Genomic DNA, 19687 nt, shown 5'->3' with positions numbered 1-19687 from the left:
CGAACTGCGTCGCATTCTCACCAAACAACGGATTTCCCTTTGCCAGCTAGCTCGGGTGGTAGGTCTCTTGTCCTCTTCCATCCAAGCCATCTTCCCGGGCCGGCTCCATTACAGGGTCCTGCAGCGCCTCAAAGGTTTCTTCCTTTGCAAAGGCTATCCGTATTCACACAAAGTTTGCTTGTCCATCGAGGCAAGGTCCGAGATTCAGTGGTGGCTGGACCACATGGAAGCTTTGAACGGAAGAGCAATCTTCGGTTCCGCTCCGGACATGGTGATAGAATCGGATGCCAGCCGGCTCGGCTGGGGTACCAGATGCAGAGATCTCTCTACAGGAGGGTTGTGGTCACCCGACGAACAAAGATTACACAAACTGTTTGGAGCTTCTGGCGGGGTCCTTTGCGGTACGTTGTTGGACAAAAGATTCAGTGCAGTCGTGTGTGCTCCTGAAGATGGATAACATCTCGGCAGCCTGCTATGTGAATCATCTGGGGGGCACAAAATCAAAAGCCATGTCAGATCTAGTGGCAAGTTTCTGGCAGTTTTGCCTCGAGAATCAAGTCTCCCATCACAGAGGAGTACCTCCCAGGCAGGGACAACCTGGAAGCCGATTTCCAGTCTCGCCACTTTTGGGATTCCAGTCTCTGGCGTTTAGACCAGTCAGTCTTCGCGAGACTGAGCGAGCTTTGGGGCCCGTTTTCGGCAGACCTGTTTGCGTCCAGGCTGGATCACCAGATCCCGCCTTTTTTCAGCTGGCGGCCGGATCCTCTGGCAGTAGTTACGGATGCGTTCCTTCAGAATTGGAGTGTGGAGCAGGGCTACGAGTTCCCGCCCTTCGCGATGATTACAAGGGTGACTGTGCAGGTTCGCAGGCAAGCAGCAGATCTGGTGTTGATCACTCCGCTGTGGAGGTCTCAAGTGTGGTTTACGGTTCTTCTGGAACTTTCTTGGGATTTTCCAATACTACTCCCCCCAGTTTCCGACTCTCCTCGTGAGTCCGAACGGGTCTCCTCACCCACTGGTGGTCAAGAACTCACTGAGGCTCATGGCGTGGTGGATTTCAGGAGCAGATGGGAAGCCTCTGGCCTTTCGGGAGAGGCTGAGTCCTTCATCTGTAAGGCATGGGCGGACAGTACAGTCAAAAGGTACAGATCCGCATGGAACAGATGGACCTGTTGGTGTGTGCGACGGGGGTCGCAGAAGTGGTCCACATTGTGAATTTTTTGGCACAACTGGCCTCCGACGGTCTGGCTTATCGGTCGGTTAATACCTTCAGGTCGGCTGTGTAGTCTGGCCACGACATCTCTATCAGAATTTTTACTACAGATGGTGTTACGTTTACTTTGCTTAGACGCACTAAGTGCCATAGCAGGTCTATTTCCTGCACTGAGTTTCCAGATTCCCCGAAAGCTTTGTGTGGTTTGCTGCCTCAAGGCTTATGAGAAGATGACGGAGGAGTTCTGCCCCCCTGGGGAGAGACAACTCCTCATTTCGCTTCGGAAAACCTTTAAGGCGGTTTCCTCACCCACCATTGCCAGATGGGTCAGTTGGGTGATGCAGGAAGCAGGCATTAGCCTTAACCAGTTTGGTGCTCACTCCGCGATAGGAGCCATGGCTTCGAAGGCCTTCAGTCTAGGGGCGCGTCTAGAGGATATCCTCAACGCTGTAGACTGGTCCTCAGATTCCACGTTCAAAAGGTTTTATTTTAACCCAATTTTGAACATGGCTCATTTGGTTGTGGGCAAGCTTTAAACAAGCATAATCCTCGCCACCAGTCCTGACAGAATGAAAAATTTCCTAGCTAACGTAACGGAAAGGTTCAATTCTATTAATGACTCGGAGGCGAGGATTATCCCGCCCTTGATTCCTGGAGGAGATCGATCTATTAGAGCCTCTCGACAGAGACCTAACTCGTCCATTCCCAAGGTTAAGCTGGCCTGAGAGGGGCCCCAGGGGTGTCCTAGTACCATTCTCGTGCCGGCTTAAGTTGTCCCTAGTTAGCTGGCTAACTACTACTGGACCTTTGTCTGCCTCGTCCTCAGATGGCTCTAGATCCTCATCCTCCTCTTCACCTTCTGCGGAGAGATGGATAAGGTCAGGGTCACCTAAGGTTCCCTCGAGGGGGGGCATATTCCCTTCTGGATGAGAAGGGTCCGTGTTACCAGCCCTCCTAGCATCATAAGTCTCCAAGAGACCAATCAGAAACGGAATGGTAGGGTTTGCACCCTGTTTTAGCTTCCTGGATGTACAGATCTGTCGCATCTCTTGGAAGCTAAGTACAGCATATCTGGACATGACCTGTGGAGGGTCGACTGACACAAGGGGAGACTCAGAGTTTCCTCCTTTGTCTGACATGCTGCTTCTAGTGTGGTGTAAGTGATGCACCTACCTACACTATATGTTTACCTACTGATCCCTTGCTAAGAGTTGTAGCCAAGGTGTGCTAAGCCTTGAGGAGCTACAACAGCTGGTTCAGTAGAACTCAGAGTATTCTAAGCTAAGTTATATGTACCTGGAGTACTTATGCGATCTTTCACAAGATATTCTTAGGATACGCGTGGTAAAACAACAGCAAGCTCAAATCCCAACCGCTGCTCACCAATGTGAGAAGTTGGCCTGATATGCAGTGCTCCCTATTCTAGTGATCACTATGCATCAGTCCAAACGACCCTTATGGTGATTGGTTGTAAGTCAACCTTAGACCAGCTATCCTAGTAGCGTGGATACGAGCAGTCTTCGGGCTAAACTCTAGAGGGTGTGTTAAGCCAGCTGTTATACCATCACATACCCCTTGAACACCAAGTGAAAGGACACCACACAAGTGTTATGAAAATAAACAGTGTATTTATTTTAAGTCACAACAGCCCTGTACTCTTTATGAGGACAGGGTACTAAGCACACAACAAAACTCTTAGGAAAATACTTCAAGTGCACAATCTACACAAATGCCCGAGGGCACGGAAAGGTAGTGTTCTCGGACGAACCCGATAAGGTAAGTCGGAAGCGACAGTGACTCTGGACCCTTAGATAATGAGGCTATGTGGGCACCGAAATGCCGAAGTTACCTAGCCCAGGGGCTGCGGCTGCATAAGTCTTTACAGACGTCGGGAGTCCTCGCTGACAAACCAGGAGCCGGAAGGAAGGAGTTGCTGGCCGGCGACCAGTGAAGATAGTTCGTAGAGATCCAAGCCTGGATCAGAGATGGATGACACCTGAAAGCAGAGGGGACCAAGTTCGTAACTACTAGCCAGTAGTCAGAGGGCACCAGGAGGGCACCGGATGATCGTCACCTCGACTAGGTGAGTGGGCGACGCTAGGCTCTGCAGTCTCACGGACCAGGAGGCGTTGTCGGCGACCAGGATGGAGGTGCGAGCTGTCCCACGAAGGTTGATGCTGTCGGCATCGCTGGGCCCAGGATTGGGGCAACAAGCCTTGGCAAATTCAGGGCCACGTGGTGGACCTAAAATGGCGTCTTGAGTGGAACAGGAGGGTCCGGGGTGCTCCTCTTTCAGAAGGGAGCAAAGGCCAGTCTGGAGCAACCAGACTAGCAGCGTTGTTGTCGGGCGTCGTCGAGAAGGCCACAAGCCAGCGGGCCAGTAGCCAGACAACGTGATGAGCGGCAGGAAGCAGAAGGGCCCCACGCAGAACGTGGAGATGCTGGGAGGCTGAACTTCGGTGCTGGAGCTGCTCAGGGTCGGGGCTTCTCGGACCCCAAAGCACTCACCAGAGGATCCCTCGGCGGTCGTGCTGGTTTAGAAGTCGTGCAGGTTCTGATGATGGCCAGTCCCTCGAGGTCTCGTCGCACCCACGGATCTCAGCTGAGCTGACGATGTGGGTAGAGGTCAGAGGTGCCAGGGAAGCCGGTTCTCGTCGAGCTGGGCAGTCGGATTCCTGAGGAAGGACGTGCAGCAAACCGCAGAGTTCTTAGATGGTGCCTGCGGATGCAGGGTGACTACTCCTTAGCCACAAGGGAGAAATCTTGAGAAGAGTCGAGAGTTCCTTTCGTAGAAAACAGTTTCTTGATTCAAAGATGATCTAATTTGGAAGGGTCCCCGCTCCTGCCTTTATCCTAAAGAAAGGGGTGGGTACGCGACTAGGTCCTGCCCTAGGGGTGGGACCAGGAAAGGGGGTGGTTACACCCCTCTCCCATGCCGGACTTTCCCCAGGTCAGGGACTGGTGTGCCCCTGGAACTGGTTCTAGCCGGCAGATGCGTAGTGAGCACCGGGGTGCCACTCCGCAGTCACCTTCCTGTAAAGCCCTGCCTACCCAGGTTACACAAAACCCTGTCTGGGATGGTGCGAGCACCGCCCCGGACAGGAAACCCTTTGTCCAAGCTCTCCTCGCTGGAAGGACTCCCAGCAGCAGGAGGTCAGACTCGTGTCTGTGGTGGCAGCATCCATTTTGTGGAGCTGAGGCTTCAGTTAACTTTAACCGGGGTTCACAGTTACGTACATGTCGTGTCCCTCTAGAAGGGTGGAATGCTAACCCAGTCGCCAGCATTGGTGAGGGGTCAGTATCCCGATTCGTATGACACCTTACTCGACATGTTTTGATAACGCGATACCGAAGTTAGCAATAAAGAGTATATGGTACGCGTTATCATGGAACAGCCGTTGGGACTTGGTTCCGCAAGCTGCAAACGGGCTCAGCTCATGCCAGAGCGCCATTTCACACGATTCCACGCACTCTGCCTTCAGGATTGTCAAGGCCTGCCATAGGAGTGGCTGATAGGAATCCGTGTGTCCATTTCGGGTTAGATATAGGTATACTATATCTATAGCAACGGGTGATTACACCACCTTGCCCCAGCTGTCTTGCAGCCAGTTGTGTCAGATTTAGATGGCCATCCAGGGGTGGCATAATATATGCTTCAGCCCCTGGTAGGCCCTGGGTACACCGATGCCCTGAGTTACAGGGTCTGACAAGGTGGCCCAGTTCCAATTGGTTAATGCACCTGAGGTACACATGTCAATTTAGCGAGAGAACAGCTAGGCTGTGGGTCTGATTGGCAGGCCCACAGCCATAGAAAGTCGTAAACCAGTGAAACAAAAGCAAAAAAATCTGTGTGATCATAGGATTGCAGACCCTACTCTCCTACATCTTGTATCTTCGCTGTTGTTCATTAAAGTGAAGAAAGAAGGCATAATCCTCGCCTCCGAGACCTTAATAGAATTGAAACTTTCCGTTAGCTAGGAAATTTTTCATTATTGATGACTCAAGACACCCTTAATTCACAAACACAGATCAAACTCGGTTTCAGAGGGCCAACTGAAGCATTATTCAACTCACATTCAGATTCTAACAAAAATTAGGATTAAGCTCACAAACGTATTCCATAACTTTCAAGTTCATCAATACTACTTCCCATCTACACCATTATCAGAACCTTGTATCACTGGTAACACCATGGATGAACACGTAGATCGTCCAGTCCTCATCATTCAGCTATGCCTAAACGATCCCTTCAGGATTTTACCTCTTCATACACTTGAAACTATTCAATGGAACAGACACACGAGTAAAATCCATGCAACTCCCTCCTCCATTAAAAACTGCCTTTAAATCATTTTGGCTTTGTCTTAAGGAAAAACATGTATCCATGAAATAATCACAGTTTCTCTGTAGATGTGTAAAATACAAAATATATTCCCAGTATGTTAAGTCAGTGCTGTTTAGGAATGCCTATCAAGACTCTTTATCTCCATGTATCTCTAACCTGAACTGTTGATGCCCTTGTGTACAATATGTACTGCTCTGTACACTGTTTGCAAGAAAGGCTGACACACTAATAAATACTTTAGAAACACAATACTTTAAGTTCAGGAAAACTCTTGGTCCAGGCATCAGTCTCAAATGTACCTTTGGAACCAGGTAAGGCAACACCACGCGGCTCTTCACTGCCATAACCTGCTTGAGTCCATCCAAAGCAAATTCAGAGTGCAATTCGTCATCCTGAAGGAAGAAAGTAGAAGGGTCGATGAGCATCAGTAGAGAATGAAAAAGTAAAATGAGCAAAATAGATAATGGGGGGTTTCAAGAGTGACTGAATCAAAGCCTGTACACTGATGTGCTCGGCATATGAGAAAATACGGAGTGAACAAAAGAAGGCTCTTGCTGAGAGTGCAGAGATACTTCTTACGGTTACAAAAGTAAATACAGTGCTGAAAGCATTACATCAGAAAAAAAAAATCTTCATTCTTGTATAATCGGACCTTCACGGCCTATCTCAAAATAATCACCTCCAACCTCCTGTGATTACACACTTTCTAACTCCTTTCAATAATCCTTTTATAACCCCAATTATAGCCATTGCATATGTCATAGAACTCTATCTTTAACTTATTCTTTCCTCTCGCAACTCTTACCACAAGAAGTGTCATTTCCCAGCCCCATCTTCATCCTTTCTCCATTTAGCCTATCTTCAAGTATCCCATCATCTGGTGAAACACAATTCCAATTGCTGAAGCCCGGTTTTGGCTATTTCACCCAGAACTGAAATCCCAGTATAGCAATTGCAAGCTTACAGAACAACCACTAAAGCTATAACTTATATTACATCTTCTCGCACCACTACCCACTATTCTTCCTGGCTCCAATACACCCTATTCTTCTCTGCCCATTTGAAACTATCAAATCATTCTCTTGCTCCAATCTTTCAGCCAATCCATCCTTCTGATACTAAATTACTGATCTTCGTTTCCTTCACAACAACTTCCTTGACTCAATCTATCCCCCTCAAACTCACTTGCAGAAATAAATCCCACAGCTCAACCTAGAGCTTGTCTATTTTTCCAGGACCCTTTCTGCAGGTGTCGTAATCACCCCCTGAAACTAGCCACACTCTCAGGCATCAAAGTATTTCACTTTTGCAGATGTGGTTCCTGATGCAGGTTACCCCATAATTTCCTTAGAGGTCACTTGTCTCAAAAACCTTCTCCTAACCCATTTGGTGGTACTAAAGCCATCTTTGAATTTATATCTAGCTCATGCAGCTTACAAAATGAACAATACTGGAAGTTAGGCAAGACGGGATACCTGAATCATGATTATACAAAACTCAATGTCAAACATTTGCCATGCATTTCCTCATAGAACCATCACAAGTTTGGTTCCTTACCAGCTGCTCTAGCAGGAAAGGCAGGATATCTTCAAGGGCTTGAAAACCAATGGTAGAATGCAGCTGTTCAAATGTTTTAGCTGCCGCCTCTCTGACCTCTTCCAGGGGGTCACACAAAGCCTTTCGTACGGTGGGAACCAAGGATTCTGAGAAAAACATTACCTGCAGGAGTAAAGTCAACATGACTAATTACACAGTAATTGTGGTATGGATGCATGTGAGATGGATGTAAAAGCAGCCAGTAACTATGAGAAAATATAAATAACCACCCTCTTTTTTTGTTATACAATCTGTCACAGGTAGGTCGTGTAAGAAAGTGGCTCTGTATATACTGGACCAAAGTAAGGTACAGTGTGCACAGAGTCCACGGTCACCAGAGGTATGGCAGAGGCTACAATTAGATATACCCTTACTCTCTAAGTGGAAGCTTGGTCGAGCAGTAAGGCGGTATCAGAGGACAGTGTAAAGCATTTGTTGTACACACTCAGTCAGCAAATCGTCTCACACACTCAAGAACTGAACTCTAGGCCAATTGTTTTGTATATAAAAATATATAGTTGTTTATTTTAGAACCACAAGTAGGTATCATACAAACGTTCTCAGAATGAAATGTTGCAATTGAATACTTTCAAATAGAAATAGATATTTAAGTGCAATAGCTACAGTTGTTGCAATAGGTAACACAAGTTAAACACAAAATAACATTGAGCTCAATGGGAAGTGTTAAGTAAATGCAATAGAATCACTTTAAAAATGTTTTTCTTACTCAGGGCTGGATCCTGGATTCAGCCCTGCTGCCTTTCCTGTAAACATTTGAACGAAATCGTTTTGTTACACAGGCGATTTTTAAGGAATGTTTGTAAGTTTTGAAAATCGACACCTAGAAGAAATTCTGGCAAATACTAGGCAATGTATTCCTATGGAGGAAAATCGGGTTAACAGTAAATCATGGTTATAATTACTTTTCAGGTTCAGTGCTGGGCTCAAAGATACAGCACTGGGATCTCGCCTGATAGCAGGTGAGTAATTTCGTTTTCTTTGTTCAGCTGATTTTTAGTGAATATTTTAAAGTTGCAACACTTAGATGAAATTCTGAGTGAAACCCAGCAAATGTTACCCTACGGAGAAAATCAAGTTGTCGGTCTTTGGGTAAGTACTCGGCTCGCAGAGTTAAGGTTCTGGGGGTAGACTCAGGGGCCTCCCAGGGTAAGGTAGGTACAGTCGTTACACCCTCAGAGGCACAGGGGCACACAGGTGCAAAGTGAGTAGGCCCAATGAAGGGAGCCTTTGGTTGGGGGCTGCTAGCAGGCAGACCACACGCCTGTGGGGGCTGAGCTCCTGGTCACTTACACAGGGCAAGTGGGGAAGTTGAGTACGGTAGATGCTCCACTCCCAGTGGCACTCGGGCAGCTGGGTGCAGGGTGCGTTTGGGCCTTCGGGTGCCCAATGTATTTCAATGGAAAAGCTGGAAGTTGAACAAAGGCTGCTGGCTCGGGGACGGAGATACTTCAGGTGCGACCACCACCACCTCAAGAGGTAAGTTGGGATGTTGTAGGATAGGTAGGCACCCAGGAGTTGGGCACAGGGGGCCGAGGGGTGCAGGAGTGTCTTTTGGTGTCGGGAAATCTTACCCTCTGCTGGTTGTGGTTGAAGGGGTCCCTTGGTGTGAGGCTGCAGGCGTCGTCAGGAGCGTCGAGAAGGGTCCTTGGGTACTGGATTCTGGGTCACAGTCGCCGGGGGTACGTCCTCGTGGTCTTTGTCCACTCAGGCATGGGCCGGGCTCGGCGGGTGCAGGGTGTGCTGGATTTGCGGTTCCTGGTTGGCACCAGGGGTTGTTGCTGTTTGAGCAGAACCACTGCTCTTGGGAGTCCCAGTCTTTAGATGAGCAAGGCCGTCAGGTCCTCAGGGGTTTTCGAGGTTGCTGACCACAGGAGACGCCGGTATTTAGCAAAGCAGGTTTGAGGGTCTACAGGCCTGTAGGGCCCAGGCCAAGTCAGTTGGTGTTGTCCTCTTGTTAGCAGCTGCACGGCAGGTCTTCTTTCTTCTTGCTCTTCTCGTTTCAAAATCAGGATCTGAGGAAGGAAGGTTCAGGTGCCCCCAAATATTAAATTTAGTGGCTTTACAGGTAGGGCAAGGGCAGGGACCAATTTTATTTATTTTATTTTGAAAGTTTTATATAGCGCGAACAAGATCTTTGCAGATATCAGAGCGCTTTACATAGGAAGGGATACGAACATGAGAGTGAATAACAATTGGGGTGGGGAAGGTACATGGGGGAGCAAAATCAACAGATACATCAATAATGATTACAGTACAAATAAGTGTGAGCAAAACAATCAGGTAAGTCAATAACACAAGTCATACAAATATGCAAAGGGTTCGAACCTGTAGGAAGGTGGCTACCTGACTATGGTTACCCCAGATTTTTTGCCTTGTGTTTAGCTGGTTTTCGACTTAGTTGGCCTGGTTCCCTGCTAATCAGGGCCCCAGGCTATCTGCTCTCTCTGTAAAATGGATTCCATGTACCCTAGGTGCATAACTAGATTGGCTTGGGACACCTTATCAGCCCCTGTACAGAGCACTATAGGTGCCCAGGGCATAGGTGCATCCAAGGCCTACCAGGGGCTGCAGCATATCTTTTGCCACCCCTGGCTGGCTATCTAACATTGACACAACTGGCTGATCACTCAGCTGGGGCAAGGTGGTGTAATCACCCCTTGCTTAGATATAGTATGCATATATCTAAACCTATCTGGACACATATAAACCTGTGAGCCACTCCTATGGCAGGCCTTAACAATCCTGAAGGCAGAGTGCGTGGTTTAATGTGAGATGGTGCTCTAGCATGAGCTGAGCCTGTCTGCAGCTGTCGGGACCAATTCCCTTAGCTGTTCCGGGATAATGCCAAACCATATACTATTAAGTGCATTATAATCCTCGCGGTTATATGTCAACTTTGGTTTGGCTTTATCAAAACATGTCGTGTAAGGTGTCATACGAATTGGAATACTACCCCCTCGCCAGTTCTGGCGACGGGGGTAGCATTCCACCCTTCTAGAGGGAGAAGACATGTTACTTTACTGAAACGCGGTTGATTTAAAATGAGCCTCAGATCCACAAAATGGATGCCCCTGCCACAGACACGGGTCTGGCCTCCTGCTGCTGACCGAAACCCGGCAGAGGAGGCCTGGACAAAGAGTTTCCTGTCACAGGGCGGTGTCAAACCACCCCAGACAGGAGATAGTGGATTGGAGTAGGGAGGTTTCAAAGAAACCAGACACTGCCTGGGGAGCACAAGGCTGCCCCTTGCATAATCCGGCCAAACCGGTTCTGGGGCCTCCCAGCCCCTGTCCCAGCGCGGCCAGGATCAAAGGAGAGGGGTGTAACCACCCCCTTCCTGGGTCCCACCCATAGGAGGGGACCTAGCAGGATGTCCAACCCCCCAGATTCGAATAAGAGGGGGAGCAGTCCCAATGCAACTCAGATCATCCTGAAGAAACATAAGAAACTAATTCTGGACCCTTCGACTTTCTACACGACGTGAGAAGACTGAAGAATCTCCCTTGTGGTCAAGGAGTGACCACCCTGTGCAAACAGGCACCATCCAGCCCTCGACCCTTGCTTTGTTGCAGTTCCCGCCGGAACTCGAGCGACAGAGATCGACGAGATCAAGCTTGCCTGCCTTCTACCTGCCCGATCCACAGTCCCTGCAGAGCTGAGACCCGTGGAGGCGACCGGAAGCGTGGGGCACGCCATCTTGAAAAGGCCACGAGACGCTGACCGTGCAGCCCACGAGTGATCCTCGAAGCTGTGCACCGGGGTTTGAGAAGCCCCAGCCCCGAGCTCCACTTGCACCAAAGCTCACCCCTCCACACTCGACGAGTGCTGCGTGGGACCCTTCTGCTTGTGTGCGCTCGACGCGTTGGCCCGGTCACTTGCCAGCTGGCTTGTGGCCCCTGTGCCGACGAAACTTGAAATACGACTCGCTTTTCTGGTTGCTCCAGATCTGCACCAGCTCCTGTGAAAAGGAGCACCCACTCTGACCCTCCTGGTTCGAGTGATAAGCAATCTCCCGGTTCCGCGTGGATTGCTTTTGCCAAGTGCTGTTTGCTGCAATCGTGAAGCCGACGGTGCTGACGGCGAGAGCCTACGTGGGACAGATCGTGACCTGCTCCTGGACGTCGCAGATGCCCCAGAGCCCACGTGACAGCGGAGAGAAGCCTATCGACAACCGCCTGATTGCGCCCGACATTGCCTGGTTCCGTCCTGGTTCCACCCTGGTCACTGCTGAGTGACCCAGACTCTGTCCCCTCTGCTTTCAGGTACTCTTCTACTTCGATCCACCCTTGGATCGCACCGGACACTTCTGCTTCACAGCGCCTGCAGCTGCAACAGCTTCAAGCACCAAGAACCTGCGTGACAGAACCCGACGCCACTTCGACCCTGTGCACCCACGGCCTGTGGGTGAGGTAACATTGCAACGCCGGTGTCTATACACTGGTACACACCTCTAGGGTCTGTGACTAAGGTTTTGTGTTCCTAGGTTCAGCGGAAGTATCTTTTAATTCACTTTAACTGACTTTTACGCACCATTGACAGTGCATTGGTGCGCGCCGCACTTTCCGTGCTGCACCCGTCTCCTGTGGGCTACTCCCGACTTCATCATTGCTAGTCCTGACTGCTCCCAGCGAATCTCTAGGCCCTAGGCCTAACCATTGTTCGATAAGTGTTACTTATACCATTTTTTTAGTATATGGTCTGAGTGGCCACCCGCCCTCATCCATAATTGTGCAACTTTATATGTGTAACAGTGCTTTTGATTTAACGCTTGTTCCCCTTTCCTCATAAAGAGTACTGGGGAGTAATTTAGAAATAAATACATATATTTTTATAATATATACTTGTGTGGTGTCCTTTCATTTGATTACAGGATTGTATGTGGTAAAACAGCTCGCTTAACACGACCTCTTAAGTTAAGCCTTTAAGGCTGCTTAGTCCATGCTACCACTAGGATAGCTTGTCTAACAAGGTTGACTTACAACCTGACATCTTTGGGGTTTGTTTGGACTGATACCAAGTGGTTCCAGAATTGGAAACACTACATATCAGGCCAACTTCTCACATTGGTGTGCAGCGGTGCGGATTTGAGCTTGCTGTTTGTTTTACCATTGCAATCTTTATCAAATTGAAAGATCACATCAAGTACCTCTAGGTACATATAAATAAAAAAGCTTAGCATATTAAGTTCTACTGAACTTAGTAGTTGTAGATTAAAGGGATTAGCACACCCTGACTACAACTCACTAGCAAGGTACAGTAGGAAACCACTTAGTGTAGGTAAGTGCATCACTTACACCTCACTAGCAGTCATGTCTGATACAGGTAGAGCCTCAGGCTCTGCTCCTGTAATAGTTGATCCTATAGGGACAACATCCAGATATGACAACCTTAGCCACAAAGACCTGAGTGCCTTGTGCACAGCCAGGGGGCTAAAAAAGGGGCAGAGGCCCTACCATTCCTTCCCTAATAGCTATCCTAGAAAAGGATGACTTAGATAAGGTGAGTCAGGCTCCCTTAGATTCAGGTGAAGGGATACACTCCCCTGAGAATGAGAATCTTCCAGAAGAAGAAGAGGAGGAGGAAGAGGAAGAGGAAGGCTCTGATTTAGAAGAGCCTGAAGATCAGGATCAAAGGGGAAACCAGGTACAGGTTGCCAGGCTTAACCAGGCCAACCTGGACCTACATGAGAATGGAGAGGGCCAGCACCACTCCAGATCTCATAACCAAATTCTCCCAGGTAACAGGAGGGTGAGATCTCAATCAAGGGACTCTCATCTTTCTAGTGCCTCAAGAGAATCTCAAAGAGGGATGACTCCCTCCCAGAGAAAAGAGCATAGGGCCAGGATGAGGGCTGTCCAACTCCAAATAGAAAGGGAAGAGGTAGCCTTGGCTCAAGCTAAACTTGCTTTAGCAAGAGAAAGAAAATTGTGTGGCTTAGATGCCACTGGTGGCAGCAAAGTTCCTAAAGAAAAAGACAGGGCCTATGACAATAGAAACCTGACAAAAATTGTGCCCCCCTACAAGGAAGGGGATGATATCCACAAATGGATGACTGCTCTTGAGAGGGCCTGCATGGTACAGCAGGTCCCTAAGGATCAGTGGGCAGCAATTTTATGGTACTCCTTTTCTGAGAAAGGGAGGGACAGGCTCCTCACTGTTAGACCTGAGGATGCCAAAAACTACTCTGTCCTGAAGAGTGCTCTTATTGAAGGGTTTGGCCTAACCACTGAGCAATACAGGTTGTTGTTCAGAGACACCCAAAAAGCACAGACTCAGGACTGGACTGATTTTGTTGATTGTGCAACTAAGGCTCTGGAGGGTTGGCTGAATGGCAGCAAAGTACATGACTTCACAGGATTGTATAATTTGATTATGAGGGAGCAGATCCTAAGTAATTGTCAGAACCAGCTCTTACACCAGCACCTGGTGGACTCAGATTTGACCTCTCCCCAAGAATTGGGAAAGAGGGCAGATAAATGGGTCAGAACCAGGATTAGGCCTAAGAATCAGGACAATAACCAGAAGAAGGAGTCTACCAAGCCTCAAGATAAGGGTGGGGATAAAAGTAAAGAAAACACTTCCCCAGGGCCCCAAAACTCCAAGAAGGGGGGTGGGTCCCAAGACACTTCATCAACTGAGAAAAAACCTTATTGTCATGCCTGTAAACAGGTTGGGCATTACAAAACAGACAGCTGTTGTCCCAAGAATGGCAATAAAGAAAACATACCTCCAAAGCCAGCTCCAACACCTCCTGTTACTGTCAGCAGTAATCCCCCAGGAAGTGGGAGCGCACCCAGGAATCTGGGTGGATTTACTTTTGGAGCCCAAGGGGACCCTGGCCTATCCAGGTCCCCATCCCCAAATAATCTTGTTTATGAGACTGGCATGGGGTTTGCCAACTTCTCTGTTTGCCCAAATACCTTGAGCAAGTATAGACAAGAACCCATCATCAATGGTTTGAAAGTTGAAGCTTTTAGAGACACAGGGGCTAGCATCACCATGGTGGCTGACTGTATAGTCCCCTCTAAGCAACTTTTACCAGGTGCCACATACCAGGTAACAAACATTGATGGCATCCAAACAAATCATCCCATGGCAGTAGTAAGTCTCAGCTGGGGAGGTGTCATTGGCCCAAAGAGAGTGGCAGTGTCACCAAACTTGCCTGTAGACTGTCTACTGGGTAATGATTTGGAAATCTCAGCCTGGGCTGAGGTTGAACAGGAAATCCATTCTAGAATGGTAAATTCCAATGGAAAGGTTAGTGGGGCTGTACTGGCTATAGCCCCAATTCAAGATGTCCTTCCTGAAAAGGTTGGTAGGGCTGAGCAACTCTCTGCCCCATCTTTACCAGAAGCTCTTCCAAACCAGAATAGCAAAGCTGTTATGATAACAGCAGAAACCCAAACTGAGTCTCCTCCTGAAAAGGTTGGTGGGGCTGTGATGGCCACAGCCCAAACTCAAACAGATATGTGTGTTGTGAAGCCTGAAAGGATGGATCACTCCACCCAAACTGAGAGCATGGAGGCGGAAGAGAAATCTCCCCCTCACCAGACAGTAGGACAGGATCAGCCTCCTCAGGGAACTGATCTTACCCCTGATGAAGGAACTGCCCCAGAGGTTGTTAGGCCTGGCCTGACAGAGCCTCTGATGGCAGTGGACCCTTCTCAGGTGGGATCCAGTCTGGAGCAGGTAACCTGCCCCTCTCTACCTTGCCTTAGTCAGCCCAGGGCTGCAGAGGACAAGAAGGACAGTGAGACCCAGAGGGCCCCCTGTCAAATAAAGCACCCCCGTCAACAGATTAGGGGCACCAAAACTAGTAGCCCTAGTAAGGTGAAAACTTTAAAAACTCCTGAGGGAGCCCCCTTAAAAGTAGTTAGGGACCTCCCACAGATGGATTCTGTTGGGCACAGCCAAACCTGGGACCCAAAGGGCCCAAACCTGAACTGTCCCTCCAGCAAACCAAACAGAGGGACCCAGCCTCCAGCTTTAGGTAGCCAGAGGTTGACCCTGAGAGCTCAGTGCAACTCAGTTGAAGAAAGAAAGGCACACATGGTGGAAGATAATTGGAGGAAGCTGAGTCCTAAGTTAGTGGAACCTCACTTCAAAACTCCATATCCAAACCAGCCTTCTAACTTGCAAAGACACACCCAAGGTAGTGATTCCCGATGGTGGAGACCCTCTGATACCCCAAGGGTGAGGGACTGCTTAGTGGACCATGAGACAGGGGGTACCCATGCTAGTGCAGGTACTTCCTTATATGGCCACTCAGGCAATAAAGGCTTACCTGGACAAGGATAGCCTTATCTCCTTTCGTTTGGGGGGGGGTTGTGTAGGAAGGTGGCTACCTGACTATGGTTACCCCAGATTTTATGCCTTGTGTTTAGCTGGTTTTCGACTTAGTTGGCCTGGTTCCCTGCTAATCAGGGCCCCAGGCTATCTGCTCTCTCTGTAAAATGGATTCCATGTACCCTAGGTGCATAACTAGATTGGCTTGGGACACCTTATCAGCCCCTGTACAGAGCACTATAGGTGCCCAGGGCATAGGTGCATCCAAGGCCTACCAGGGGCTGCAGCATATCTTTTGCCACCCCTGGCTGGCTATCTAACATTGACACAACTGGCTGATCACTCAGCTGGGGCAAGGTGGTGTAATCACCCCTTGCTTAGATATAGTATGCCTATATCTAAACCTATCTGGACACATATAAACCTGTGAGCCACTCCTATGGCAGGCCTTAACAATCCTGAAGGCAGAGTGCGTGGTTTAATGTGAGATGGTGCTCTAGCATGAGCTGAGCCTGTCTGCAGCTGTCGGGACCAATTCCCTTAGCTGTTCCGGGATAATGCCAAACCATATACTATTAAGTGCATTATAATCCTCGCGGTTATATGTCAACTTTGGTTTGGCTTTATCAAAACATGTCGTGTAAGGTGTCATACGAATTGGAATACTACCCCCTCACCAGTTCTGGCGACGGGGGTAGCATTCCACCCTTCTAGAGGGAGAAGACATGTTACTTTACTGAAACGCGGTTGATTTAAAATGAGCCTCAGATCCACAAAATGGATGCCCCTGCCACAGACACGGGTCTGGCCTCCTGCTGCTGACCGAAACCCGGCAGAGGAGGCCTGGACAAAGAGTTTCCTGTCACAGGGCGGTGTCAAACCACCCCAGACAGGAGATAGTGGATTGGAGTAGGGAGGTTTCAAAGACACCAGACACTGCCTGGGGAGCACAAGGCTGCCCCTTGCATAATCCGGCCAAACCGGTTCTGGGGCCTCCCAGCCCCTGTCCCAGCGCGGCCAGGATCAAAGGAGAGGGGTGTAACCACCCCCTTCCTGGGTCCCACCCATAGGAGGGGACCTAGCAGGATGTCCAACCCCCCAGATTCGAATAAGAGGGGGAGCAGTCCCAATGCAACTCAGATCATCCTGAAGAAACATAAGAAACGAATTCTGGACCCTTCGACTTTCTACACGACGTGAGAAGACTGAAGAATCTCCCTTGTGGTCAAGGAGTGACCACCCTGTGCAAACAGGCACCATCCAGCCCTCGACCCTTGCTTTGTTGCAGTTCCCGCCGGAACTCGAGCGACAGAGATCGACGAGATCAAGCTTGCCTGCCTTCTACCTGCCCGATCCACAGTCCCTGCAGAGCTGAGACCCGTGGAGGCGACCGGAAGCATGGGGCACGCCATCTTGAAAAGGCCACGAGACGCTGACCGTGCAGCCCACGAGTGATCCTCGAAGCTGTGCACCGGGGTTTGAGAAGCCCCAGCCCCGAGCTCCACTTGCACCAAAGCTCACCCCTCCACACTCGACGAGTGCTGCGTGGGACCCTTCTGCTTGTGTGCGCTCGACGCGTTGGCCCGGTCACTTGCCAGCTGGCTTGTGGCCCCTGTGCCGACGAAACTTGAAATACGACTCGCTTTTCTGGTTGCTCCAGATCTGCACCAGCTCCTGTGAAAAGGAGCACCCACTCTGACCCTCCTGGTTCGAGTGATAAGCAATCTCCCGGTTCCGCGTGGATTGCTTTTGCCAAGTGCTGTTTGCTGCAATCGTGAAGCCGACGGTGCTGACGGCGAGAGCCTACGTGGGACAGATCGTGACCTGCTCCTGGACGTCGCAGATGCCCCAGAGCCCACGTGACAGCGGAGAGAAGCCTATCGACAACCGCCTGATTGCGCCCGACATTGCCTGGTTCCGTCCTGGTTCCACCCTGGTCACTGCTGAGTGACCCAGACTCTGTCCCCTCTGCTTTCAGGTACTCTTCTACGTCGATCCACCCTTGGATCGCACCGGACACTTCTGCTTCACAGCGCCTGCAGCTGCAACAGCTTCAAGCACCAAGAACCTGCTTGACAGAACCCGACGCCACTTCGACCCTGTGCACCCACGGCCTGTGGGTGAGGTAACATTGCAACGCCGGTGTCTATACACTGGTACACACCTCTAGGGTCTGTGACTAAAGTTTTGTGTTCCTAGGTTCAGCGGAAGTATCTTTTAATTCACTTTAACTGACTTTTACGCACCATTGACAGTGCATTGGTGCGCGCCGCACTTTCCGTGCTGCACCCGTCTCCTGTGGGCTACTCCCGACTTCATCATTGCTAGTCCTGACTGCTCCCAGCGAATCTCTAGGCCCTAGGCCTAACCATTGTTCGATAAGTGTTACTTATACCATTTTTTTAGTATATGGTCTGAGTGGCCACCCACCCTCATCCATAATTGTGCAACTTTATATGTGTAACAGTGCTTTTGATTTAACGCTTGTGCCCCTTTCCTCATAAAGAGTACTGGGGAGTAATTTAGAAATAAATACATATATTTTTATAATATATACTTGTGTGGTGTCCTTTCATTTGATTACAGGATTGTATGTGGTAAAACAGCTCGCTTAACACGACCTCTTAAGTTAAGCCTTTAAGGCTGCTTAGTCCATGCTACCACTAGGATAGCTTGTCTAACAAGGTTGACTTACAACCTGACATCTTTGGGGTTTGTTTGGACTGATACCAAGTGGTTCCAGAATTGGAAACACTACATATCAGGCCAACTTCTCACAAACCAGTAGTACAGATCGGTGCAGAGTCTTGAAATATAATCCCCAGTAGCTATTCAAGTGTATTTAGCCATGAGGATAGCTTTTACTTCTCTCTTAAAAAGTGTGGTAGAGGAGATGAGCCTGGTTTCAGGAGGGAGTGAGTTCCAAATCCTGGGTGCCATTCCTGAGAAGGAGCGTTTATACGTTTTTTCCTTGCGGAATCTTCGGGGCTTTAGCAAAAGATTGTTTGTGCCTTTAGTGTTTCTGGAGCCGCCAGAAATCGTCAGCTTCTGAGCGAGGTATCCGGGTGATCTCAGGTGGACAGCCTTGTGCGTCATGCAAGCGATTTTCAGATGTATTCTGGCTTCAAAAGGCAGCCAGTTCAGGGATTTCAAGTCAGGGGAGATGTGTGAGTGTTTTTTTGACCCAGTGATGAGTCTCGCTGCGGCGTTTAGGGAAGCTCTTAGGGGTGCCGTAGTAGTTAGGGGGAGACCGCAGAGGGCGATGCTGGCGTATTCTATTTGAGGGATGACTAGTGCTTGTACCGCAGTTTGGTGATATAAAAACAGTCAAAAACGGATTTTAGACAATACAGGGCTGATAATATGGACATTGCAGAACTGAAAGGGATTAACATGTTTATATTCTCTTTGATGGCCAGCTGGTGAGTGCTTGTATGGCTGTGCCTATCAAGTACACTTTGCCCTATCAAACACTCGGACACAATGAGCAATACTAAAATGGATAAACAAACCAATATAATCACTTTACTGCCCAACCAACGAAACTAAAGTGCTAATGAGTACTAAAGTGACTGGGCCTGCCTGTAACAGTGTTGTCCAGCCAGTGAGTGATGGTGTGGCCATGCCTAGCAAATACACTCAAGCCCATCAAGCGTTCAGACACCATTACTAATACTAAAGTGGCTAAACATGCCAATATAATCACTTTGCTGTTTAACCAATGGAACTATGGTGCTAGTGAGTATTAAAGCCATGGTGAATGTCTGTAAAAGTCTTAACCGGCAAAAGATCAAGATGCAAATAAATTGTTGTTAGCTGAATGAGCTAGGATGCTTGTTTCCGGTTCAGGTAAGACCTGGCTGGGCAGTTTGGGCTGGACTGTTCCCATGAGGCACAGGGTCAAACATATACCTGGGTCTGAACTGAGGTGGCTAAGTGAGCTAAAGAGCGATGATGGATCTGACTGGGGCGAGTGTCTGAAAAATGTCAGCGATCCGTCCATCATCTCCTTGTGTGACCATGTTATAACAGAATAACCTGGTGCGCTGCACCTAATGCCAATGCCATGTGTTTTAGTCTGCAAGAATAGAGGGGAAAAGTCTAGAGATAGTATAGACTGGAAAACGTGGAATGAAGTTATGAAGGCTTTGTATAGGTCGTTTAAAACCTGATCCCAAAAACAGATCGCTTGGGGCAGTGCCATAAAAGATGGAGTGAACCCATCG

At 49.0% G+C, this 19687-nt stretch overlaps 1 protein-coding gene across 2 annotated transcripts in view; it reads right to left on the bottom strand.

The window, feature by feature from the left end:
• The window catches only part of GCN1 (GCN1 activator of EIF2AK4), a 746722-nt gene that overhangs the window by 206425 nt on the left and 520610 nt on the right, over positions 1–19687 (bottom strand). For both annotated transcript variants that reach the window (XM_086942874.1, XM_086942875.1), the window contains exons 46-47: positions 7116–7277; positions 5858–5950 (exon numbers count right to left, since the gene is read on the bottom strand). In XM_086942874.1, the coding sequence (XP_086799000.1) occupies positions 5858–5950; positions 7116–7277 (255 nt within the window). The remainder of the gene's footprint in view (positions 1–5857; positions 5951–7115; positions 7278–19687) is intronic.

The sequence above is a fragment of the Lissotriton vulgaris genome, chromosome 11 (genome assembly GCF_964263255.1).
Source record: "Lissotriton vulgaris chromosome 11, aLisVul1.2, whole genome shotgun sequence".
NCBI lineage: Eukaryota > Metazoa > Chordata > Amphibia > Caudata > Salamandridae > Lissotriton > Lissotriton vulgaris.
The sequence above is the reverse complement of the archived record's forward strand: the minus strand, read 5'-3'. Positions and strand labels throughout refer to the sequence as shown.